At 45.5% G+C, this 25,919-nt stretch overlaps 1 protein-coding gene and 1 non-coding gene across 6 annotated transcripts in view; both read left to right on the plus strand.

The window, feature by feature from the left end:
- SETX (senataxin) overlaps nucleotides 1-13,961 on the plus strand; it is an 84,283-nt gene extending 70,322 nt beyond the window's left edge. For all 5 annotated transcript variants that reach the window (XM_088841056.1, XM_088841054.1, XM_088841058.1 and 2 more), the window contains 5 exons: nucleotides 257-349; nucleotides 1,271-1,435; nucleotides 4,362-4,460; nucleotides 5,140-5,227; nucleotides 10,889-13,961. In XM_088841056.1, coding sequence (XP_088697182.1) covers nucleotides 257-349; nucleotides 1,271-1,435; nucleotides 4,362-4,460; nucleotides 5,140-5,227; nucleotides 10,889-11,614 — 1,171 coding nt within the window. In that variant the 3' untranslated portion in view covers nucleotides 11,615-13,961. The remainder of the gene's footprint in view (nucleotides 1-256; nucleotides 350-1,270; nucleotides 1,436-4,361; nucleotides 4,461-5,139; nucleotides 5,228-10,888) is intronic.
- Nucleotides 13,962-15,953: 1,992 nt separating this feature from the next.
- TRNAS-GGA (transfer RNA serine (anticodon GGA)) lies at nucleotides 15,954-16,025 on the plus strand. Its single transcript has one exon. It is a non-coding gene; the product is annotated as a tRNA-Ser (tRNA).
- Nucleotides 16,026-25,919: the final 9,894 nt, after the last annotated feature.

Consider the following 25,919-nt stretch of genomic DNA (forward strand, 5'->3'; position numbering starts at 1 on the left):
CCAATCATAATTGTTATATTTTAAATACATAATTTCTCCCTAGCACTAGAATAAAAATAAAATTCACTTTCTACCTTTCACTAAAATACATTAATGTATTTTAATGTATTGAAATTTTATTTTTTTAAAGAAGAGTCCTTCTTGTCCCCTAACTTTCCCCTAGCTCTCTCCCTGCCACATACACACAGAAAAATGGTAGTAATAATTTTAAAAAATGTTTCTAACTTGTGTTCTAAATGGTGCTGCTCTTTTATAGAGGGACAGAGACCAGTCGGTGCTCATCTGACTGGCCGTTTCAGCCCTACCTCGTGTTTGATGTTGGAGATGGCTTAGAAAGACGGGATAATGAGTATGTTCTCCTTTACTTCAGTCCTCACTGATGGTGTCAGAATTTTTATATTGTTTTTGTTTATATTTAAGTTCAAAATACTTTTCATACAAATCTCTCTGCGTAGTGCCAGGACACAATCATTTTCTTTTAGCTGGATTGATAAGTTCATCTTTTTAATCATAAAATTACTGATATCTTTATGTCTTTCAGTTTTTCTTTCTTAATTGTATTAGTGGGGATTATATTACCTAATGTGATAAACACTTAAGTAGATCCATGCTGAACTCCCAGTTGTAAGTAAAATAGACGTGGCTCCAGTGCAAGGCTGTTGTGGTCTAATGCGAGGCAGACATTAACCAGGCCATTACTGTGGTGATTGATTATTCCAGTTGGGTTAAATATTGTGAAGGAGAAATATAGACACAGTTGAATTAAGGTGTGAGGCAGAGGGTGGACAATACTTTGAGCATGTTGGATTGTGTGAATTGGGTGGTCTGTGAATGCTAGTGCATGATCCATGTGGCCTGTGGTGGGGAATGAGAAAAGTGATACATCTGAAACACTTTTCTCATTGTTGGGAAGATGATACATCTGTAATAGGAGCTCTTCATTAGTCATGTCTTCATTATTATAAATACCTTTGTTCTCACTGGGGCTATCCCTGTTTTAACAAATGAAGAAGCTGGTGTCTAAGCTTTCTTTGACTCCAGGCTCTTTTCTGTCATACAGCTTCATGTTTCACTGGGCATTTGTTATTCTGTTTATTCATATGTACAGTGTTAATGGTCATTATAACAGCCTCTTTGAATCACTGCTGACTGAATAAAGATAAAGCCTACCAGTCTATCCTTTACTATAATAGAAAACAAAGAGGAACTTAACAATTGGACTGCTATTAGTTTTGATGTCTTGTATTTTTTTTTTTTTCATCTTATTTAGCTCATATGTAAATGTTCAAGAGATAAAACTGGTAATGGAACTAATTAAACTTATTAAAGACAAAAGAAGGGACATTAATTTCCGAAACATTGGCATAATAACCCATTACAAGGCTCAGAAGATGATGATTCAGAAGGATTTGGACAAAGAGTTTGATAGAAAAGGGTGAGGCATTTCTTTTTACAGCTATTTCCAGTTTTTCTGTTGGATTAAAAGGAAGAAAGAGGGGATGGAAGGAAAGAAGAAAATGAAACTTAACCCCTGGGGCATGGTCATAGACCCTGGTAACGTAGAACAAGGAGGCCAGGACGCTGGCTCCATAGACTTGAGCTGAGGAGGGAGTGTGGTTACGCTTTAGCACCTGTAGACAGAGTGCCTGCTGCCATTTCGAAGGTCTTCACCGTTATCCTTGACAGTGGAATTGACTGAGAAACTCTCCAGGCCTTTCCATTTAGTTGGGTGACTTGTTAATCTAAATTCTAATTGTACCGAGATACATGTACCTTCATGTATAGGGTGAAGATCATGTCTTTGTCTCCTTTTACATCAACAGTATAATTAAAAATTAAAATATTGGAAATCTAGTAACTCCACAGTTTCTGCACCTTGAAACACACAAACTACCAAAATTGACTCTAGGCAAAAACCAGAAACATTGGATAGATCTATTAAATGTAAACAGATTGAGTTAGTAATCAAGCACTTACCAACAGAGAACAAACCTAGGACCAGGTTTCACTGGTGAATTCTATCAAACGTTAAGAATTAATACCAGTCTTTTTGCAAATGCTTTCAAAAAATAGAAGGGAAGAGTACTCATTTTATGGGGCCACTGTTGCCTAGCAGAGCCATGGAGACATCACCAGAAAAGAGAACTACAGACCAGTATATCCTTTATGAATGTGGATGCAAACATTCTCAGCAAAATAATGGCAGCTGAACTCAGTAGCATATTAGAAGGCTTATAGACCAGGATCAAGGGGAATTTATCTCAGGAATGCAAGGTTGGTTCAGCATATGATAGTGTTCTGTACCATAATTAAAGGGAAATCCCACGTGGTTGTGATCATCTGAATAAATGTGGAGAAAGCATTTGAGTGCAACAACAACCTTCCATGATAAAAATACTCGACAAATTTAGGAATAGAAGGGAACTTCCTCAGGCTAATGAAAGGCATCTATGAAAAACCCATAGCTCAAAAACCATACTTGATGGTACGATGAAAACTTTCCCTATATGATCAGGAAGGATAGGATGTCTGCTCTCACTGCTTTTGTGCAGCATTGTATTAGAAATTCTGTGCAGAGCAGTTAAATAAGAAAAGGAAATGCAATATTTGTGCAAACTGCTAGTCCTTATAAACAAGTTCAGCAGGGTTGTAGGATACAAGATCAGAAATCAGTTGTATTCACCAGCCACGAGAAATCTGAAAATTAAAAAAAATTCCATTTACAGTAGCATCATAAAGAAAATACTTAGGAATAAATATAACCAAAGAAATACAAGCTCCTACACTGAGAACTACAAAATGTTGTTGAAAGAAGTTGAAGAACTCCAAGATAAGTGGAGATAGTCCATGTTCATGGATTGGAAGACTTACTAAGATGGTACTTTTACCCACGCTGAGCCCCAGATTGGTTATTTCCATCAAAATTAAAACTACGGTTTTAAAAAAGCTTATTGTAAAGTTCATGTGGAAGTGTAAGATACTCTCCAAACAACTTGACAGAACAGTGTTGGGAGGTTCACACTTTTTCAAAATTTACTACAAAACTATCAACATTGTGGTCCTGTCATCAGGGTAGACATATAGACTAATAGAAGTGAAATTCCAGAAATAAATCCATATTTTTGTGGCCAGTTGATTTTCAAGAAGGGGGGGCCAAGACCATTCAGTGGGGAAACAATAGTTTTTTCAACAAATGGTGCTGGAATAAGTATAGGTATTTGATTGAATTTTGACCCCTGTCACACTGAATACAGTAATTAACTCGAATTAGAGCCCTGAGTCTTCAGAGACAAAATTATAAAATGTATAAGGAAACAAAAGTGTAAATTCATATGATCTCAGATTAGGCAGCAGTCTTAGGTGTGATATCCAAGCACAAGTAACCAGAGGAAAATTAAATTGGTCTTCCTAAAAATGAAAAGCTTCTGTTTCAGATGACACTGTCAGGGAGTGAAAAGACAGCCCACAGAATGGTAGGAAATGCTTGCAAATTATGTATCTGAGTTATATCCAGAACATAACTCATACAACTGGATGATAAAATATGTCTTATTTTGTTGAAAAATGTGAATAGCATTTTTCAAAAGGTGAAAATCCAACAGGCACACTAAAAGGTATTCCACATTATTTATCATTCAGTCCTGTTGCTCAGTTGTGTCCGACTCTTTGCGACCCCATGAATCACAGCACGCCAGGCCTCGAAATGCAAATCAGAACTACAATTAGATAACCATTTCATACCCACCACGATGACTGTCATTAAAAAACAGGCATTAACAAATTTTGGCAAGGATGTGGAGAAATTGAGACAGTACATTGCTGGTGAGAAGATAGAATGGTAAATCCTTGGGGAAAACAGTTCGGCAGTTCCTCATAAAACGTAGAATCACCACATGACCAGCAGTTTCATTCCTAGATACATACCTGTGTTGGGAAAATGTTCACAGGAAAGCTTGTACATGAATGATCATAGCAACATTATTCGTGATAGTCAGAAAGCAGAAACAACTCAAACTTCCAGAAATTGTATATGGGTAAATTGTGGTTTTGTACAAGCAAATACGCAGTTGTAGAAGGAATGAAATAGTGATATATTTTGTGACACATGTAAACCTTGGAAAACTTCGTGCTAAGTGGAAGAAACCTGACACAGAAGGTCACATATTCCATAACTTCATTTATATGCTAGCTATGTCCCGTGTAGAAAAGTCCATAAAGACAGAACATAAGATTAGTGGTTGCCAGGGCCTGGGGGGTATGGAATTAGAGACTGATGGCTAATGTGCACAGGGCTTCTCTACTGGGAATAGACATGCTTTAATAGCTGTGTTTTTCAGTAAATGTTTCTCTTTCATTAATAGGGCAGCAGAAGTAGATACCGTGGATGCCTTCCAGGGTCGTCAGAAAGACTGTGTTATTGTTACATGTGTCAGAGCAAATGCCACACAAGGCTCAATTGGGTGGGTAACTGTCATCCTTGATTTTTTGCTTTGTTTATAATCCAGAAGTAGATCTATTTTTAATCACTGTTAGAGAGTACCATCGTTTGCTCAATTATAAAAATTTATATAATGTCCTGAAGGTTTTTTTTTTTTTTAATTGTGTAGTTGACCACTGTTAGGTCTGCTTTTCTTGGTTCCTTGTGTATTAACCCATGTCACAGAATGAATCTGTTTTTTCACTTGGTAAGAGTGAAGTAGATGATTGAATCCAGTATATTTTGCAGGGGCATGTTCCTTTCCCCAGTATGTCGTAATTTTTCTACTGTCATATTTTTAGAATGTTTTAAGACTTAAAAATCACAGCATTAGGTGATGGACAGGGAGGCCTGGCGTGCTGTGATTCATGGGGTCGCGGAGAGTCAGACACTACTGAGCAACTGAACTGAACTGAACTGATAGGAAATAGGTGCATCACTTTGAAGGAAAGCTCCAGACATCGTTTGTTCATTGTTTTTGATGAGAATTGCCATATGCCAGGTCCCCTGTGTTGAGAGAACGGGTGCAAAAGCATTGTGATTTTAAAGCAGAAGGAGCCAAGGAAAGCTGTCTGAAATATTGCCTGTATCTCACGTACACTAATAAACTGCCAAGTCATTCTGTGCAAAGAAGTAACATTTTTTTTTCTTCTATTGCTTAGATTTCTGGCAAGTTTGCAGAGATTGAATGTCACCATCACACGAGCCAAGTACAGCCTCTTCATCCTGGGACACTTGAGAACCCTAGTGGTAGGTACATTCTAGAGGACCAGGGACCTCAAAAGGTTGCCCCTTTTTACTCATACTGGGTTGAAGTTTTGTTTTTATGTTTCATTAAAATGGAATTGATTTTGAGGTCACAAACAATAGTGTTCCTCTTACCCCCTCACCCCCACCTTGTTATTCCCCCAGCAGCTTCTTCATGGGAGCTTTTAGACACCCAGACTGTTCTTCTTATCCTAGCCCAGGACCCAAGTAGTCACAGTGTGCTCTCAGGATGACCTTTAAGAAATTGTTTCTACATCGTGGGATTGGTCAGCCCTTAGTAAACTCTGAGTTAATATGGTCTTGGCTCAGCCTAATGCCAGAGAGAGTGGGAGTTTGCAGGTGTGTGTATGGATCTTAATTTCTGTCCTGACACTTTGAGCCATACCACTTACTGCTTCCCTTGAGAGATGAGTGCCATCAGAGTCCTCTGTCAGAGAAAATGCTCCTCCAGAAGGGTCAGGTTCCACTTGTCCACAGACAGTGTAGCTTAGTTGGGTGAACTACAGCTGGATAAATGTGTATTTGCTGCTTTGTCTCATTTAAGGGTAATAACTCAGTTTCTCTAATTTTAACAGTCTTTGGTTTATCTTAGGAGAAGTGCTAACTTGGTTCAGTTCAGTCCCTCAGTCGTGCCCAACTTTTTGCCACCCCATGGACTACAGCATGCCAGGCTTCCCTATCCATCACCAACTCCCGGAGTTTACTCAGACTCATGTCGGTTGAGTCGGTGATGCCATCCAGCCATCTCATCCTGTGTCGTCCCCTTCTCCTCCTGCCCTCAACCTTTCCCAGCGTCAGGGTCTTTGCAAATGAGTCAGCTCTCCGCGTGAGGTGGCCAAAGTATTGGAGTTTCAGCTTCAGTCCTTCCAGTGAACACCCAGGACCGATCTTTAGAATGGACTGGTTGGATCTCCTTGCAGTCCAAGGGACTCTTAAGAGTCTTCTCCAACACCACAGTTCAAAAGCATCAATTCTTCGGCGCTCAGCTTTCTTTATAGTCCAACTCTTACATTCATACATGCCTACTGGAAAAACCATAGCCTTGACTAGACGGACTTTGTTGGTCAAGTAATGTCTCTGCTTTTTTAATATGCTGTCTAGGTTGGTCATAACTTTCCTGACAGCTTAGTGAAGTGAAAGTTGCTTAGTCATATCTGACTCTTTGTGACTCCATGGACTGTACAGTCCATGAAATTCTCTAGGCAAGGATACTGGAGTGGGTAGCTGTTCCCTTCTCCAGGGGCTCTTGCCAACCCAGGGCTTGAACCCAGGTCTCCCGCATTGCAGGTGGATTCTTCACCAGCTGAGCCACAAGGAAAGCCAAATTAGTATTTCCCCCTATTTTGGCTAGTTCCACCAGAGGGCGTTCAAATACCATCTTCCTCCTTCAGCTCTTCCCTAGGTCTGGGGTCTGCAGCTTTTGTTGTATGGTACCGCCTTGAAATAATTTTTAAAAGCTGCATATCCTCCATTTTAAGCTGATACTGAGAATCTTTTATCAGAAGGATTGATAAAGATTTTGTTCATAATATGTTGTAAATACTGACATTTTAAAATAAGGCTAATATGAATGAATCTATTGTGTCACTCTTTTAAGTGTATCCAGTGGGGTAGAGAGCAATGTTATTCTTTCTGCTCTTTAAAATTGAGTTGTCATCTGTACTGTTTAGGATTCAATTCAGTGGGGATAATGAATATATTTTCATAATTAAAAGCCTCTGTTTTTCTGCCACAAAAAAGTTTACAATATAAATTGAACATTTAAAAAGTTGTTTTTCATAACTATTTGGGAAAACTGTGACGATTGTACTTTTTTGGTAACTTCCTGTAAATCTATTGTTGTTTAATCACTAAGTCATGTCTAACTCTTTGTAACCCAATGAACTGCAGCACCCAAGGCTTCCCTGTCCTTCCTTGTCTCTGGGACTTGGCTCAAACTCTTGTCCATTGAGTCAGTGATGCTATCTAACCCATTTCATCCTCTGCCGCCCCCTTCTCGTCTTGCCCTCAATCTTTCCCAGCGTCAGGGTCTTTTCTAATGAGTCAGATCTTTTCCAAGGAGTTGGCTTTTCACATCAGGTGGCCACAGTATTGGAGCTTCAGCCTCAGCATCAGTCCTTCCAATGAATATTCAGGGTTGATTTCCTTTAGGATTGAATGGTTGGATCTCCTTGCAGTCCACGGGACTCTCAAGCGTCTTCTCCACACCACAGTTCAAAAGCATCAATTCTTCAGTGCATCAGTTCTTTATGGTCCAACTCTCATATCCGTACATGACTACTAGAAAAACCAGAGCTTTGATTGTACAGATCTTTGTCGGCAAAGTGTTGTCTCTGCTTTTTAATATGCTGTCCAGGTTTGTCCTAGCTTTCCTTCCAAGGCACAAGCATCTTTTAATTTCATGGCTGTAGTCACTGTCTGCAGTGATTTTGGAACGCAAGAAAATAACATCTGTCACTGTTTCTACTTTTTCCCCATCTGTTTGCCATGAAGTGGTAGGACTGGATGCCATGATCTTAGTTTTTTGAATGTTAAGTTTTAAGCTAGCCTTTTCACTCTCCAGGCTTCTCTCATTGCTCAGTTGGTAAAGAATCCACCTGCAATTCGGGAGACCTGGGTTCGATTCCTGGGTTGGGAAGATCCCCTGGAGAAGGGAAAGGCCACCCACTCCAGTATTCTGGCCTGTAGAATTCCATGGACTATACAGTCCATGGGGTCACAGAGTAGGATACAACTGAGCGACTGTCACTTTTCACTCTCCTCTCTCACCCTCCTCAAGAGGCTCTTTCTGCCATTCAGTTCAGTTCAGGTGCTCAGTCGTGTCTGACTCTTTGCGACCCCATGAATCACAGCACGCCAGGCCTCCCTGTCCATCACCAACTCCCGGAGTTCACTCAAACTCATGTCCACCAAGTCGGTGATGCCATCCAGCCATCTCATTCTCTGTAGTCCCCTTATCCTCCCGCCCCCAATCCTTCCCAACATCAGTCTTTTCCAGTGAGTCAACTCTTCGCATGAGGTGGCCAAAGTATTGGAGTTTCAGCTTTAGCATCGGTCCTTCCAGTGAACACCCTAGAGTGATATTATCTGCATATCTGAGGCTGTTGATATTTCTCCTGCCAGTCTTGATTCCAGCTTGTGAGTCATCCAGCCTGACATTTCATGTGGTATACTCGCCATATAAGTTATATAAGCAGGGTAACAATATACAGCCTTAACGCACTCCTTTCCGAATTTTGAGCCAGTCTCTTGTTCCATGTCTGGTTCTAACTGTTGCTTCTTGCCCTGCATATAGGTTTCTCAGGAGACAGGTAAGGTGGTCTGGTATTCCCATCTCTATCTCCCACAGTTTGTTATGATCCACACAGTTAAAGGCTTTAGCAAATCTATAGTGAATCTATAGTTACCTCAAAATAAAGGTGGTTTTTTAACTTTTTCTTTTGCACTGGAGTATAGCCAATTAACAAGCAATGTTGTGATAGCATCAGGTGAACAGCAAAGGGACCCAGCCATATATATACATGTAAATTAAAAATTTTTTAAAAATTATTTTTCCTGTGACCATAAGGATCAAAGTGTTTAACAATTGATATTTTATCAGTTGAAGAACATACTAACAATGATTATTTTTATACAGTTGAATTCTGATAATATTCAAACCTGAAAAGTAAATGTTTATAGAGCTGTGTGTCTTAGGTGCCCTGATTACCGAAGCCTTCATGGGCAACCCTGGATATGACACGCAGATGATTGTACTTTCCCCTGGCAGCTTGCTCTGTAGTCAGCCTGGGGACGGGTGGGAATTGTGATGGTGACTGGGAAGGGTGGAGTGGAAGGGCAGGAAAGCCCCAGGAGGGTGGACGTAGGAAACTGAAGTTTGGAAGCTGAGGTTTGGAAATAGATTCTCAGAGAACGGTCCCACATCCCTCCCCCACCAAGGGCATCTCTGTGAGCCCCCAGAGTCACCCACATGCAAATTTGCAGAGCACTGCTGTCCCACCCTGGGAAGTTAGAGACAGACAGAACCAAGGAGAAAAAGCTCCCAGTCTGTCATTGGGACTTTCCAGTCCAGTTTACGGGTTTCTTCTTGGGCTTCTTCCCCGACACCTTTTTTGGTTTTTCAGCCCAGTTTCCCTTATGGGAGTGGAATGAGGACTAATAGCCCCTCCTCAGAACCTTTTCTGTGATCTAGGACTTGGATTAAACACCATGTTTAGGTGCATCAAACTCGGCAAAAATCACAGCAAGGCCACCTGCTTTCCAAGTTGTAGTGCTGGCACTTTGTCATATAAGATGTCTGTGGAAAGATTTTCAGGCAAGAGCTAGGACTTATTCTTTTTAAAAATGGTTTGACTAAAAGGTAAGAGCTTGTAGTCCCCCAGCCGTGAATTTCTCCAGGATTGCATACACGTAGAGTGCTACCAAAGACCCCCTACAGTCAGAAATGATAAAATGTGAAAACAGTGCATTTCAGAGTCATTTAAATAAAATAACCGTTCATGTTTTCCAGTTGAGGGAGCAGACTTGGAGAGGTCAAGTGACTTGAGCATGGTCACACAGCAAATAAATACTATGGCTTCCCTGGTGACTCAGCTGGTAAAGATTCTGCTTGCAATGTGGGAGACCTGGGTTCGATCCCTGGGTTGGGAAGATACCCTGGAGGAGGAAACAGCTACCCACTCAATTATTCTGGCCTGGAGAATTCCATGGACCGTATATGTATAGTCCATGGGATCACAAAGAGTCAGACACAACTGAACGACTTTCACTAACTCTATATCCCCAACCACGTATATTGCAGGAGCCCACAGGAAGGTTGTTGCTCAGTCACTAAGTTGTGTATGGCTCTTTGGTAGCCATCCTTTTTCTTCTCTTTCCTTTGTCATAAAGTCTTCATTGTTTTTCCCTCCACTATGCTCTCTCTCCTAAGGAAGCCCAAGTTTTGATGAGGAGAGACGCATGAGTTGATTTTCTTTCCACCTTCTTTAGATGTGCTGTTCATAACTTAAAGCTCTTCTAGAAAAGGCAGAAAGTTTCATGATATCTTTAGAATTGTATCTCAGTGGGTTAAGATGGTTTAGCCTGTTGGAGTTTGGGAAGCCTTTGGGAATTGGGTGACATCTACGGACCTGTTTGTAGAACAATCAACATGCACTCAAAAGTTAGAGCTTTCTGAAACTGAGCCTTCCTGCCATCTTCCTGGAGGCAGGCAGTGTCTGAGGAAACTCAGTGGGATGACAGAGCCCTCCTATGTCTGCGTCATCCAGGACACTAACCCCAGTCACATGTGGTAGCAGAGGGCTTGAAATGTGCTGGTGTGACTGAGGAAGTGAACTTCTAATTAACTGAAATTCAAATAGCTGCACAAGGCTACTGACAGCAGACAGAATTGCATGACAGCTAATTCACCCACCTGGCTTAAGTAGCAGTGGCAAATGGCAGGAGTTCTTTCTTAGAGGTGGTGCTGAGTGTTTTGTAGCAGCGTGTTTGATTGTTCTGTATTCCATCTTAGTTTTTCTTTCTGCTTTGTCTGATAAGTAATGGATTCTTGAGAATCTGTTCATGAGGGTATACTTACTATTTGTTCCTAAGCACATGAGTGTTTTTTGGGGATGTAATTTTCTTCCTTCTCTTTGTTTCAAGGAAAATAGACATTGGTATCACCTGATTCAAGATGCGCAGAAGCGTGGCGCCATTATTAAGACTTGCGACAAGAACTACAGACACGATGCAATGAAGATCCTGAAGCTCAAACCATTACTTCAGAGGAGCCTTACTCACCCTCCTGCTGTTGCTCCAGAGGCATCCAGACCCCAGGGTGGCCTACCCAGCAGCAAGCTAGATGGTGAACTCAGCAAGACATCTTTTGCTTCTTCCCTATACCACTCACCCTCTGACTCCAAAGAAGCCACAGTCACTGATGCTGCAAAGGATCCTGAAAGGCCACCCATTCAGGACCGGCTTCGGGACCCGAGACTGCTGCGGAGGATGGGCTTGGCCTTTGATGCCCAAGGAATAAGCCTCAGGGAGCCACAGCCCTTGAGCCCCCAGCATTCCTGGCCTCCTTCGGGAGCTCCGGGCTGCCCTGGGAGTCCCCAGGAGCCATGCAGCATCGGGCAGCAGGGAGTCACCCTGAACAACCACACACCTCACATGCAGTGCGACTCTCCAGCGGCTGGTACTGACACTTGCACAAGCAAAAAGAAGTGTGACCAGGAGGAGGGGGCGCTCGGCCACAGGAGAGAGACCAGGGCCTTGAGTGCAGGGGACGAGGAATGGTGGGCGAGCTCCCACACGAAGAGGAACTCAGACTGGGGGGAGAGGGGCCTGGAGGAGGACAGCAGCTCAAAGAAGAGGCGGGTTTTGTAGTACAGCCGAGCACCAGAGGCTCAGCCACAACCATTGCTGCAGACCTCTGATGGCCGGCTGTCTTGTCCAGATAAGACTGCTTTTTTCCTTAAAGGGGTTTGTTGAGTTGGAAAACAAAATGTATCATAACATGTGGGCCTCTTGGTCCTTTTTGTCAGTTGCAAAAGCTTTCAGAGGACATTTGTGTATCAGTAATTATGTCTTTGAAGTAGGAGGCTTGCAGTGTTGATCTCTTGTTCTTATAGAAAAGGAGGTCAGCCTTGAGAGGAGGTGGTAGAAGTTGGAATGTATATTTGTATAGCAAATAACAAAATCCTTTTAAAATTTAATCCAGTAGACAGCTTTTCTTTCCCCTGCTTAAAATGTTAATCATTTTCAAGAGAACAAACCTTATATATTTAAAAAAAAAAAAAGGTGTGAGGAGGGCAGGTCTTTTAAACCATTGTTATGGCAAAACTGATGGTTAACAGTCCAGGTAGTCTGGCAAGGAGCTGAGTTTAGTGCTGGTGGGTCAGAGGCCTCTAATTGTGTGTTTTAAAAGCAACTAGAGTCTTCTGGGAGAAACTTGGGAAGCAGAAAGTTATGCTAGTTAAATTCCACTGATGACCTTTGTAGAGCCTGACACAGGATAGTGCATTTCTGTGACGAGTTCATCTTCTAGTAGTGAGCACATAGTTCTCTAGCTAGAATTCTCATTCTTCGTGAATTAGGAGAATGTGAAATGAAAGTATAGTTCTTGACACGTCATTCAGATGCCCCCAGCATATGAGTTTCCTGCAACTCGTGGGTTAGAAATTTCAGCGGTTGCCAAGTGCAAGATCAGTGCCGAGATGGCTTGTGTGAAAGCGTGCATTTCTTGGGTTGAGCCCAGAAAACTGGGTGTTCACCATCTTCCCAAGGGGTTCCTGGGGACTTGAGACAGTATTTTGGACAGGAAAGAGACATCCCTTAAAAAGAGCAGGCTGGAAGAGCAGTGCAGACACTTGGGAGTTGAGAGCCAAGGAGAGCGTGGACAGGTTTTCTCTTGGTCTGGAGGCCATTTTAACGGATGCAGATGCAGCGCTCTTGTGGGGCGTCTGGTTAGAGGGCTTGTGCTTCTGCGAAAGGAAGTGGCTGTGGTCGGTGGAGGTCTGGAGACTTGGACGTGGGCAGGGCTGCTTGATTTCAAAGCCTGGCTTTCCTTGCAGACACGGTGATGCTGAAGTCTCACAGACGCGAGCGTGTGTTAACAGCCAACCAGCATTTGAACCCGTGGTTGGGCGTGTACACTGTGCAGCACCCCAGCTACTCGGGGGTAGAGACCACATCCCTGAATGTGAACATGCACCCTTTGAAGTGTCTCTGCTCTTCTGCTTTTTAAGCAGAAAGGGCTTTGTGTTCGTCAGAAATTGTACTGAAGCAAAGTATTAAGAGCTTTAAAAGAGCATTTGGTTGCCAAAGGTCTAAACACTCGACTTCGCTGTTCCCCTTGTCCCTCCTACTGGTGTCTAGTCCTCTACTGATGGGTGTGGATACTGCCTGTCACCTGGGGAGCATGCGCTGTGTCCCTAGAGTCAGCCCCTGCTCCCCTATCACAGAGGCGGACCGAGCCCTACTTGGGGCCAGGGCTCTGTAAGCTTCCTGCCTGGCCTTTGGCAAGAAAGCTCATTGTTGCTGTGTTTCTTTTCCTCCTGTCTTGGTAGAATGCTTGATTTAGCAGACAGTTGCAGTGGTCACGGTTTAGAGAGTCTGAAAGGTGTTAGCTTATAGAAGTGGGCCAGGAGCTTTCCCCACCCTGCTCACACAACGTGAATTTAAGGAAGGGTTTGTTGCCTGTCCTCACACGTTGTGTCCACCTTTGGGTTCACCATCCACCTAGTCTGGGAATGCAAGAAGTAGCACATCAGAAAATCGAATGAGCACGTGTGTCCTGACAGCCTCTCCCAGCAGAAATGGTCATACCAGACATTGCATTGGAAATGCACTGTGGTTCCAGTTGGTGTACTTACGTATTTGCACGAAGTACTTCGTATGTACTGTGTGGCCTTTCTTGATGTAGCTGTCACAGCAGTGTTGTTGATGGGTGGTTAATCTGCAGATGAAAAACCACAGCTGTTAGTTTCGTCCTTACCATGGCATTATAAGAAAGTGCCCTGTCTTCTTTCAGTCTTAATTCTTTCAACATGAAAATATTCTACTTAAAATCTTGTTTTATTTCTTTGTATATGATTTGCCTTGAAATTACCGTGCACGGTTTATTTAGTTCTGTTTTCATGTATTATCAGGAGCAAATTTGATAAGTACATGTGAATAACCTCCTGTAAATGAGTTTTATAACAAAATTGTACTAAACTATTTTCTAAAGTCACTTGTGCAGATTTATAGTTTTCTTTGCTGTAGTTTTCTTTCTATGCTCTGAATTCCTAGCCAGGATTTGGCAAACAAAATAACCCTGTTGTCTCTGTTATGACCTGAATATTAAGAGAAAATGGCAGAATTAAAAGCAGAAACAAGAAAACTGGCGCGGGTTAGGAGTTATTGAATGAAGATTCAAGGAACTTCCTAGATAATCCGTTTAGTCTGCCATTGGGTTGATGTTTTCATCTGGTCTGCACCCACAGTGCTCCTAGCTTCTCCCCTCTTCTTCCAATCTTATCCATAAGGTAGTGAGTGAGGTGCATGTGGCCAGCTGTGGTGTCAGTTACACGTTTAGATATGGTCCAGAAACATAACCCTCACCTCTAGGCTGAGCTTGGGAGAGCGGAGCAGATGAACAGGGACCCTCAGAAGGAGCTTGGGGGGAGCCCCAGTGGGGGGCGCTGGAGGCAGATGGCCAGGCCAGGGTTAAGCACTGGTGGTTACAAAGGAGAGCACGTTCTCCAAAATTGGTGGCTTCAGGGAGCACAGTTGGACATGCTGAGCTCCACCGGGGTGTGGGCCCCGCCAGCCTCGCTGGGCCTCGCGCTCAGCCGGGATGGAGGCACCCACCAACTGTGAGGGTAAAGGGACAACTTCTGGGGCAAGGTGAACTTGCCAGGAGACCTGAGGAGAGGCGTGCTGCGTGACGGCCATTTTTATCCATGTGGTTGGTTCCTGCAGCAGCTGCCGCGGGGATTTTTTAAATCTTCCTGACCAATACACACGTAATCACCACCACCTCCTGGGTTTCACCATTTATTGTTTGAGGAATAAATAATTCAAAAAGGAAACTTAAAGTTTAGCTTCAGCTTAAGTAGAATTTACAGTGTTGTGTACTACCATGAAGGCAGCTTCTGTACACAAAGGATCCCTCGGTAACTCTTAAAAGACCTGAGTTATTGTCACCCTGTCCTACTGGACAGGAGGTGTTGGCCAAGTCAGACTGCGTAAACGGTGTCTGTAGGTGGATGGTGTCCTGACCCATGGGGGCTCCTACCCACGGGAGCTGTCTCTGTGTTCCCTCCCTCCAGCTTGGGCCAGCTCTGCTTGTGGCCCCCTTAGCCTTTGTTCTCAAGCAATGTTGCAAATCGAATTATTGGTACTTTTCAGCCTGGGAGTCACCCAGAGAACTTTAAAAATTCCCTCTCCTGGGCTGTCCCCTAGAATTGCTAATTTCCTGGGTCTGGGAGAAAGTACTTGCTCCCTTTAAAAAAAAAAAAAAATGTTTAAAAGTTGAACAGACTACAAGGTGATTGCAGTGAGCGGCCAGCCTTGAGGCCTGGCTCTTCGGGTCAGGAGGAAAGGGGAGCAGCCCTGGGGCCCATTGGGGTCAGTCTGCCTTCTTCAGTACCTCGTCCCCTGCAGGGGCTCTGGAGGGGGCATGGCCCACCCCCAGAAGCCATCTGGGGAGGCATTCTTTTGTTGATATTCCCAAGGGCACTGCAGTGGGACTGGGTAAGGAGAGCCAGGAACAGTTGCCCTTTTTCTCTCTGTGTAATATGCCAGACTTATGTCCTAAGGGTATAGATTTGGGTGTGACTCCTTCAGCTCCCTCCTGTCCTGCTTTGCTAGATGAGATGGAGGACAGGAGACAGATACAGAAAAGCAGGTTTCTCCAATCTATCCCTGGGATCATATGTGCAGAGCAGCCAGAGAGACTGAGGAACAGCCACACAAGCTGTTGCCTCTTCATGAAGAACCCACCAGGAGAAATAGTCTATGAGAGTTAATAAGCCTTTTTCTTATCAAGAAATACAAAGAATCAAGGAGGATCTGGGAGACTATTTAGAGGACCCAGAAAAATAGAGCTTTTAAAGGTGTTCCTCTGCTTTATGTAACCTTACTTGGAAGGATGTGATGTATATCTTGGGACAAACGATCACTCCCTACTTAAAAACTCGAGTTTTGGGAAAAGCGATTGCTTGTGGAGATGAATGGAGCTTCCCTGGTGGCTCAGAGGTTAAAGCATCTGCCTGGAATGTAGGAGACCCAGGTTCAATCCCTGGGTTGGGAAGATCCCCTGGAGAAGGAAATGGCAACCCACTCCCAGTACTCTTGCCTGGAGAATCGCATGGAGGGAAGAGCCTGGTAGGTTACAGTTCATGGGGTCGCAAAGAGTCAGACATGACTGAGCGACTCAACGGCGACGATGCTGTAGAGAGGAGGAGTTAGAAGCTGCCTATGGAGTCTAGGAAGAGCCAAGTGAGCCTGTGTCAGGTTTGAGCAGGAGTGCCCACCGAGCTGGCCACGGAGGGGACTGAGCAGAGAGTTGGCCACGGGAAACGAGGCAGGGGGGTCTGCCTTAGCTCTGCCCTTGGCTGTGGACAGCTCCCGAGGATCTGCTGTGGGCTTTGCTTTCTCTACCTGAAAATGATGGTCAGGGTGCTCTTTTTCACTATTAAATTCTAAAATTCAAAGTCCCAAACCCTCACGTCCTGGAGAAGAAGAGCACAGTGCGGACTTCGCTGGTGGTCCAGCGGCCAAGGGGTCTCCTGATTCTGAGCGCATGCAGCTCCACATTCAGAGACCGCCCCCATCTCAGACACTGACCCAGAATCACCCCAACACAGCTGGGCAGGGAGCCCGCCGATGACACCCACCTTTGCCCACATCTTGGTGGAGAATGTCCTCAAAGATTCTACTTAGGTTCCTTGGGTTTCGTGACAACATTGTTGTTCAGTCACTCAGTCGTGTCCAACTCTCTGTGACGCAGTGGACTGCAGTGGACTGCAGCACGCCAGGCTTCCCTGTCCTGCACCTTCTCCCAGAGCTTGCCCAAACTCATGTCCACTGAGTTGGTGATGTCATCAACCATCTCCTCTTCTGTCATACCCTTCTCATTAGATGATTAAAGCAACAAATGAACCTAAAACTAACTTTCTTAGGTCCCCTATACAGATCGCATAGTCTGCCCCTGCACTGTCACAGATCTGCTCAACAGAGCTCTCCCTCTGGGGGAAGGAGCAAGAGAAAAGCCATTTCAAAAATAACAGCAGGGGCTCCCCACACACGTCACTCCTCAGGCACCCAGGACATCTTATCTGGACTCTGGGCGGAGGGATGGGTTTTCTGTGAGGTTGGGGCCTCTCTCCCGGTCCTCCAGAAAACGACAAAGTATTGCCAGCGCGTCATTTACCACATACACCCCTGGTATCTGTGAGTAACTGAATTAGTTGATTCTGATCTTTTTTATAGTCTACTGCCATAAAAAGGCATTTTTATAAGCTGCTCTTACAAATTAAATTTTTAGTTTTTTTCAATTAAATTTTTTTAAAGAAAGAATTGAGAAATATTATTCAAGGCAAATTTGAGGATAACCACTCAGGAAGAGCATCTCAGAAAGCTCTGAGAACTGTTCCCTGATCTTCTTTTTAAACCTTCAAATGCCACCTCTTCTAACAGTATTTAAACCAATCTAGTAAATTTAATCAAACTAAAGTCTAAAGTCTTTTAAAAAGGCCATTTAATAAAACTTTTCCATTTAATCCTAAACTGAGAGATTCGGTAGGTTTCAAGTTGAAATAACTAATCTGATGAAAATGCCAAATTTTCTTAAATGTTAAAAACCCTTGAGCCATCAAATATACTGTAATTAACAAATATAATTTGATATAAAAGCTTTAGCAGGATGGTTTCAATTTGCTACACTATCTCGTTTAATTTTCAGTCTTCCCAAAGTTATAATGTAGCCGAGATGGGATGGTTTTTATCTTCCCGAGTGACTTAAGTTGGGCATCCCAAGCAAGTTGGGCTGCAGAGCAGCTAAAGTTGTGACCTGGGGATGGTGTATGTCCACAGTGATTGTCAGACCACTGATTGGCACAGACCTGGCTCTCAGAACTCTTGTGAAATAAATTGTACAAATCAGAGCGTATATGAGGCTAATGCAAGATGAAAGACAAAATCAACACCTGTGTAACACTGCCCCATCACAGGAAGCAGGACATGGCTGACGCCTGGAAAGGTCCCTCCTTGCTTCTTCCAGACATCCTCCCGCCTCCCCTTCCACCTAGTTGTAAACATCATCCCGAATTCTGTAGTTTAAAGTTTTGTCATATCAGTTCAGTCGCTCAGTCATGTCTGACTCTTGAGATCCCATGGAGCAGCCCTCCAGGCCTCCCTGTCCATCACCAACTCCCCAAGCTTGCTCAAACTCATGTCCATTGAGTTGGTGATGCCATCCAACCATCTCATCCTCTGTCGTCCCCTTCTCCTCCTGACTTCAATCTTTCCCAGCATCAGGGTCTTTGCAAATGAGTCAGCTCTCCACATCAGGTGGCCAAAGTATTGGAGTTTCAGCTTCGGCATCAGTCCTTCCAATGAATATTCAGGATTGATTTCCTTTAGGATGGACTGGCTGGATCTCCTTGCAGTCCAAGGGACTCTCAAGAGGGTCTTCTTCAACACCACAGTTCAAAAGCATCAATTCTTCGGCACTCAGCTTTCTTTATAGTCCAACTCTCACATCCATACATGACCACTGGAAAAACCATAGCCTTGACTAGACGGACCTTTGTTGGCAAAGGAATGTCTCTGCTTTTTAGTATGCTGTCTAGGTTGGTCATAACTTTTCTTCCAAGGAGTAAGCGTCTTTTAATTTCATGGCTGCAGTCACCACCTGCAGTGATATTGAAGCCCCCAAAAATAAAGTCTGTCACTTTCCCCATCTGTTTGCCATGAAGTGATTAAAAAAAAAGACACTCCTTGGAAGGAAAGTTATGACCAACTTAGATTGCATATTAAAAAGCAGAGACATTACTTTGCCAACAAAGGTCCATCTAGTCAAGACTATGGTTTTTCCAGTAGTCATGTATGGATGTGAGAGTTGGACTGTGAAGAAAACTGATCACCAGAGAATTGATGCTTTTGAACTGTGGTGTTGGAGAAGACTCTTGTGAGTCCCTTGGACTGCAAGGAGATCCAACCAGTCCATCCTAAAGGAGACCAGTCCTGGGTGTTCATTGGAAGGACTGATGCTGAGGCTGAAACTCTGATGCTTTGGCTGCCTCATGCGAAGAGTTGACTTATTTGGAAAAATCCCTGATGCTGGGAGGGGTTGGGGGCAGGAGGAGAAGGGGATGACAGAGGATGAGATGGCTGGATGGCATCACCAACTCGATGCACATGTGTTTGGGTAAACTCTGGGAGTTGGTGATGGACAGGGAGGCCTCGCGTGCTGCGATTCATGGGGTCGCAAAGAGTTGGACACAACTGAGTGACTGAACTGAACTGATGGGACCACCCATGCCATGATCTTAGTTTTCTGAATGTTGAGCTTTAAGCCAACCTTTTCACTGTCCTCTTTCACTTTCATCAAGAGGCTCTTTAGTTCCTCTTCACTTTCTGCCATAAGGGTGGTGTCATCTGCATATCTGAGGTTATTGATATTTCTCCTGGCAATCTTGATGCCAACTTGTGCTTCATCCAGCCCAGTGTTTCTCATGATGTGCTCTGCATATAAGTTAAATAAGCAGGGTGACAATGTACAGCCTTGATTTACTCCTTTTCCTATTTGGAACCAGTCTGTTGTTCCATGTCCAGTTCTGTTGCTTCCTGACCTGCATACAGGTTTCTCAGGAGGCAGGTCAGGTGGTCGGGTATTCCCATCTCTTGAAGAATTTTCCACAGTTTGTGGTGATCCACACAGTCAAAGACTCTGGCATAGTCAATAAAGCAGAAGTAGATTTTTTTCTGGAACTCTCTTGCTTTTTTGATATTCCAATGGATGTTGGCAATTTGATCTCTGGTTCCTCTGCCTTTTATAAAACCAGCTTGAACATCTGGAAGTTCACGGTTCACATATTGCTGAAGCCTGGCTTGGAGAATTTTGAGCATTACTTTGCTAGTGTGTGAGATGAGTGCAATTGTGTAGTAGTTTGAGCATTATTTGGCATTGCCTTTCTTAGGGATTGGAATGAAAACTGACCTTTTCCAGTCCTGTGGCCACTGCTGAGTTTTCCAAATTTGCTGGCATATTGAGTGCAGCACTTTCACAGCATCATCTTTTAAGATTTGAAATAGCTCAACTGGAATTCCATCACCTCCACTAGCTTTGTTCGTAGTGATGCTTTCTAAGGCTCACTTGACTTCACATTACAGGATGTCTGGCTCCAGGTGAGTGATCACACCATTGTGATTATCTGGGTCGTGAAGATCTTTTTTGTACAGTTCTTCTGTGTATTCTTGCCACCTCTTCTTAATATCTTCTGCTTCTGTTAGGTCCATACCATTTCTGTCCTTTATCGAGCCCATCTTTGCATGAAATGTTCCCTTGGTAGCTCTAATTTTGTTGAAGAGATCTCTAGTCTTTCCCATCCTATTGTTTCCCTCTATTTCTATGCACTGATTACTGAGGAAGACTTTCTTATCTCTGCTTGCTATTCTTTGGAACTCTGCATTCAAATGGGTGTATCTTTTTTCTTCTTTGCTTTTGGCTTCTCTTCTTTGCACAGCTATGTGTAAGGCCTCCTCAGCCATTTTGCTTTTTCACAATTCTTTTCCATGGGGATGGTCTTGATCCCTGTCTCCTGTACAATGTCACGAACCTCTGTCCATAGTTCATCAGGCACTCTATCAGATCTAGTCCCTTAAATCTATTTCTCACTTTGACTGTATAATCATAAGGGACTTGATTTAGGTCATTGTCTAGTGGTTTTCCCCACTTACTTCAACTCAAGTCTGAATTTGGCAATGAGGAGTTCATGATCTGAGCCACAGTCAGCTCCTGGTCTTGTTTTTGCTGACTGTGTAGAGCTTCTCCATCTTTGGCTGCAAAGAATATAATGAATCTGATTTTGGTATTGACAATCTGGTGATGTCCATGTGTAGAGTCTTGTGTTGTGTTGTTGGAAGAGGGTGTTTGCTGTGACCAGTGCGTTCTCTTGGCAAAACTCTATTAGCCTTTGCTCTGCTTCATTCTGTGCGCCAAGGCCAAATTGCCTGTTACTCCAGGATTTCTTGACTTCCTACTTTGGCATTGCAGTCCCCTATAATGAAAAGGACAACCTTTTTGGGTGTTAGTTCTAGAAGGTCTTGTAGGTCTTCACAGAACCTTTAAACTTCAACTTCTTTAGCATGACTGGTCGGGGCATAGACTTGGATTACTGTGATAGTGAATGGTTTGCCTTGGAAAAGAACAGAGATCATTCTGTCGTTTTTGAGATTGCACCAAGTACTGCATTGCGGACTCTTTTGTTGACCATAATGGCTACTCCGTTTCTTCTAAGGGATTCTTACCCACAGTAGTAGATATAATGGTTACCTGAGTTAAATTCACCCATTCCTGTCTATTTTAGTTTGCTGATTCCTAAAATGTCGACGTTCATTCTTGCCATCTCCTGTTTGACCACTTCCAATTTATCTTGATTCATGGACCTAACATTCCTGGTTCCTATTGCAATATCGCTCTTTACAGCATCAGACTTTACTTCCATCACCAGTCACCACAACTGGTTGTTGTTTTCGCTTTGGCTCCGTCTCTTCATCCTTTCTGGAGTTTTTTCTCCACTCTTCTCCAGTAGCCTGTTGGGCACCTACACACCTGGGGAGTTCATCTTTCAGTGTCCTGTCTTTTTGCCTTTTCATACTGTTCATGGGGTTCTCAAGGCAAGAATCCTGAAGTGCTTTGCCATTCCCTTCTCCAGTGGACCGTGTTTTGTCAGAACTCTCCACCATGACCCGTGCGTCTCGGGTGGCCTACACACATGGCTCATAGTTTCATTGAGTTAGACAAGGCCGTGGTCCATGTGATCAGATTGGTTAGTTTTCTGTGATTGTGGTTTTCAGTCTGTCTGCCCTCTGATGGAGACGGATAAGAGGCTTCTGGAAGCTTCCTGAGGGGAGAGACTGACTGAGGGGGAAACGGGTCTTGTTCTGATGGGCGGGGCCGTGTTCAGTGAACCTTTAATCCAGTTTTCTGTTGATGGAAGGGGCTGTGTTCCCTCCCTGGTATTTACCTGGGGCCACACTATGGTGGAGGTGATGAAGGTAATGGCGCCCTCCTTCCAAAGGTCTCCGGCACACAGTGCCACACCCAGTGCCCCCGACCCTGCAGTGGGCCCCCACCGACCCGTGCCTCCCCCAGAGACTCCTGGACGCTCCGGGCAAGTCCGGGTCCGTCTCTTGTGGGGTCGCTGCTCTTTTCTCCTGGGTCCTGGTGCACACAAGTTTGCTTGTCTTTCCCGGTCCTGTGTGAGTTCTGGCGGCTCTATGTTGGGGTCAATGACTACCTCCTCCAGGAAGGCTTATGCCGTACCCAGGTCTGCTGCTCCCAGAGCCCCTGCCCCTGCGGCATGCCACTGCTGACCTGTACCTCCTCAGGAGACACCTAAACACAGTTCTGGCAGTCTCTGGGGGTCTCTGGGTCCTCGTGGGCACAAGGTTTGTTTGGGCCCTCTGAGTGTCTCTGGCGGGTATGGGGTTTGATTCTAAACACGATTTTGCCCCTCCTGCCATCTTGCTGGGGCTTCTCCTTTGCCCTTAGACGTGGGGTATTTCCTCAAAGTTTCTCCAGCGCCACGCAGCTGCCGCTCCAGTGCATATACCCCAAATTATATTTACTCGACTTTGTCGTTGATGTGATATATACAGTGGATATCCTGTGACTGAATTTTCTCCCCCTCGTCCTTCCTTTTCTGAGATAGCTATAGCGGTTGTCCACTCGTTCTGGGTGGAGGATAGCGTTCTGTTTTAGGAGCATGCCAGAGTCTGTCCACTCCACTCTGATGCACACTCAGAGGAGCTTTCCCAGGCAGGACTCAGACCTGCGTCACGCAGGGACACAGGACCGGAAGGCCCTCCAGGATGCCCGGCCGTGGGTGCTTCTGGCTTGAGGCCGTGATGGGGCTCCAAATGACAGCATGGTCAGGTGCCCCCTTTCCCAGCAGCTGAGTGGCGGGGACAACCTGCCAGGTGGGGCCTGGTTGGAGTCCTGCCCTTGGCCTGCACCCGAATCCCCTTATCCCACCAGTAACCCCCGATCGCAGGAGCCAGCCTGTGTGGGTTCCATTCTTTGCAACTGAAACGCCTCAACTAGAACACCCCTTACCTAGCAGTCTACCCTCAGGTAGTTACGGGGTCCAGAGACCAACCCGTCCTGCGGTCCCAGCATTATCGTAACTCCTCGCCATGGCCCTAGTAGCTAACACAAGGGGATGGTTAGTGACGGCACCTCTTTGGGGCGGAAGGACAGACCCCAATAGAAATAGATCCTGGCAGAAGGAAGATGTCTGCGATCTCATGGGAAGGTGAGGGTTACGGTTTTGCTCTATATGTGTGTATATGTGACACCACACCCCCGTGGCAGGTTTTGGGGGCAGGGCGAAAGAGGGAAGCAATGGATAACAACAGTGGATGCTGGTCACTTATTTGGGCCAGCACGGCACTTCTGTGACCCTCATGGTGGCCCTATGATATAGGTGCTAGGTTTTGTTGTGGTTGGTTTGGTTTGGCTTTCGCCCTGTGGTGCAGCTGGTGGGATCTTAGTTCCCCAACCAGGGGTTGAACCCATACCCTCAGCAGAAAAAGCCCAAAGTTCTAGGCCCTGGACCACTAGGTGCTCTTTTTCACATCCCCATTTCACAGATAAGGAGACTGAGACAGAGAGGGATTGAGTAACTTGCCCAAGTTCATCCAGGTACTAGAGGACGGCTTCCAACCCACGTGGTGGGACTTGAGAGCCCCTCAGTACCATCTCTTCTGCCTTTGGAAACATGCCCCTCCCTGACCCCTACCCTCCACTCAAGGAAGGAAATGTGGGCCCTGGGTCAACCATGAAATGTACAGTGCAGGACAGTCCCCGTCACCTTGGGTATTGGCTGCAGGCCCAGTTCTGGAAGCTCCTGGGACTTTGGGCCCCATTTCAGCGGCTCCTGGCCAGGTCCCCAGGGCCACCTGCAACATCAGCAAAGGAGGCATCCTCTGACCAGAAGTTGTCAGCAATGTGGCTACGCAGATGCACCCACCTGGCCTCCAGCCTTGGCCCAACCTGACAAGACCCCAAGGTTCCTCTGTGTCTCAGGGAGCACAGCCTGGGAGACCCTGCCATGTGTGTGTGTGGGGGACCCATGGGTAGGCCGATGGGTGGGGAAGAGGGCCATTGGCAGGGGCAAAAAGTAAAAGGGTGGGATTTTGCATATCCTTTTCAAAAAATGTTTGGCTGAGCCAGGTCTTAGTTGCGGCATTCAGGATCTATAGTTGAAGCATGTGGGATCTAGTTCCCTGACCAGGGATTTAACCCCAGGCCCCCTTGCATTGGGAGCTCAGAGTCTTGACCACTGGACTGCCAGGGAAGTACCATGTGGGTCCTATGATCTTTCAGATCATCTTTTCAACTTAAATCGCCCAGTCGACTTTTGTTGCCATGCCCAAGATCTCCGACCAAGACATTTGTATAGCCTCAGTGTTCTCAGCTGTAAAATGGCTCTATTCCCGGAGTCCACTTCTCAGTTTCATCTCAGGGATAGAAGGTATATCCAGCCTCAACCTCAGCATAGGGCTTAGCACGGTCTTAACAAACACTGGGCAAGCTGCATGGGGTCGGGGGGAGTGTTTTATGAAAATGTACTGGACGTGCACATCAGAAAATATTAACAGTTATTAGCTTTGGATAGAAGATTGTGGGTGATTTTAATTTAAAAATTCATATTATCTAGCATTTCTGTTTTTTCCAACTTCCCTGAAGTTGTGATTTGTGTTTTATAAAAAAACAAAAACAAGTCAAACTTCTCCTCCCTGGGTTTTTACCCTTTGCTCATCTGGCCTGAGATGTGCAGGGGTCCCTTAGCTGGAGCTGCCGTGCTGGGGCAGGGGTGTGGTCATGGGGGAAGCCCCCTCTCAGCCCTGCCTGCCCATGCCTGCGGGAGATGCCCACAGCTGCTCCCCAGGCACCCATAAACGCCTCATAACTGTAAAAGTGCTGATGTAGCAGGTCTGCTTATTTAGAGGGGGCATGTAGGGGCAGCGGGCAAGGCATTTCCCCTGACAGCAAGGCCATTTGGATGACACCTGGCTCCCCAGGGGGCCTTGCTCTGCCCTGGAGCCGCTGCAGGGGCAGAGGAGGGGGTTATGCCAGAGCTGCAGGCCCTGCGGGATGGATGCCCCCCGCCCCCTCCCCACACCAGGCTGCACATCCTGAAGCACCTCCTGCCTTGCTTCTTAGCAAGCGGGACTTCAGGCAAGTTACCTCCCAAATCGGAGCCTCCTCCACTTTCCTCTCTGTTAGCTGGGTAGACCAGTCCTTCCACCTAGAACATTCTTCACCTGCGACAGTTTCACCCACAATTTGCAAAGTCCGGAGGCACTTTTGGTTGTCGCCACTTGGGAGGGAAAGCGACTGTCACCTGAAGACTTGAGGCCAAGGATGCTGTTAAACATCCTACCTGCACAGCACAGCTGTGCCCACCTGACCTGGCAGTGCCACCAACGTCGGTGGCACTGCGGCTGAGAGTCCTGTCCTAGGGTGAAGTTCGTGACAGTGAAGCCTAAGGACGCACGGGCCGGGCCCGCGGACAGTGGCTGTCACCGTCCACATTGTGAAAGCGGAGGCTTCTCCTCTCAACCGCTCAGAACCAGATGTCCACACATCAGGTCTGGGGCCAGGAAGCACCACTGAAGAGGCGGGGCTGTGACTCTGGGCTCTGCTCACCTTGTTTTCTCCTTCTCCCCACTGCCTGGACGGTGTCAGAGTTTTCCAAATGGCCGCTGGCAACTTCCCCTCCAGCCTCTGGCCGGGGTCAGGGCCTGGGCCGCGTCCTGGGGGACCAGGGCTGCCACTCTTGATTTACGACGCGCTCCACCTCCCCGGCCCTGGCTTGTGTAGACACTAGTCCCAGGGGAGCTGCCACAGCGCCACTGGCCCTGCTGAGAGGGGTCAGGGCAAGCAGGGCTCTGCCCACCTCCTCCCCGACCT

This window comes from Moschus berezovskii, chromosome 11 (assembly GCF_049115385.1).
Source record: "Moschus berezovskii isolate FMDL1 chromosome 11, NW_MosBer_1.0, whole genome shotgun sequence".
NCBI classification, from domain to species: Eukaryota; Metazoa; Chordata; class Mammalia; order Artiodactyla; family Moschidae; genus Moschus; species Moschus berezovskii.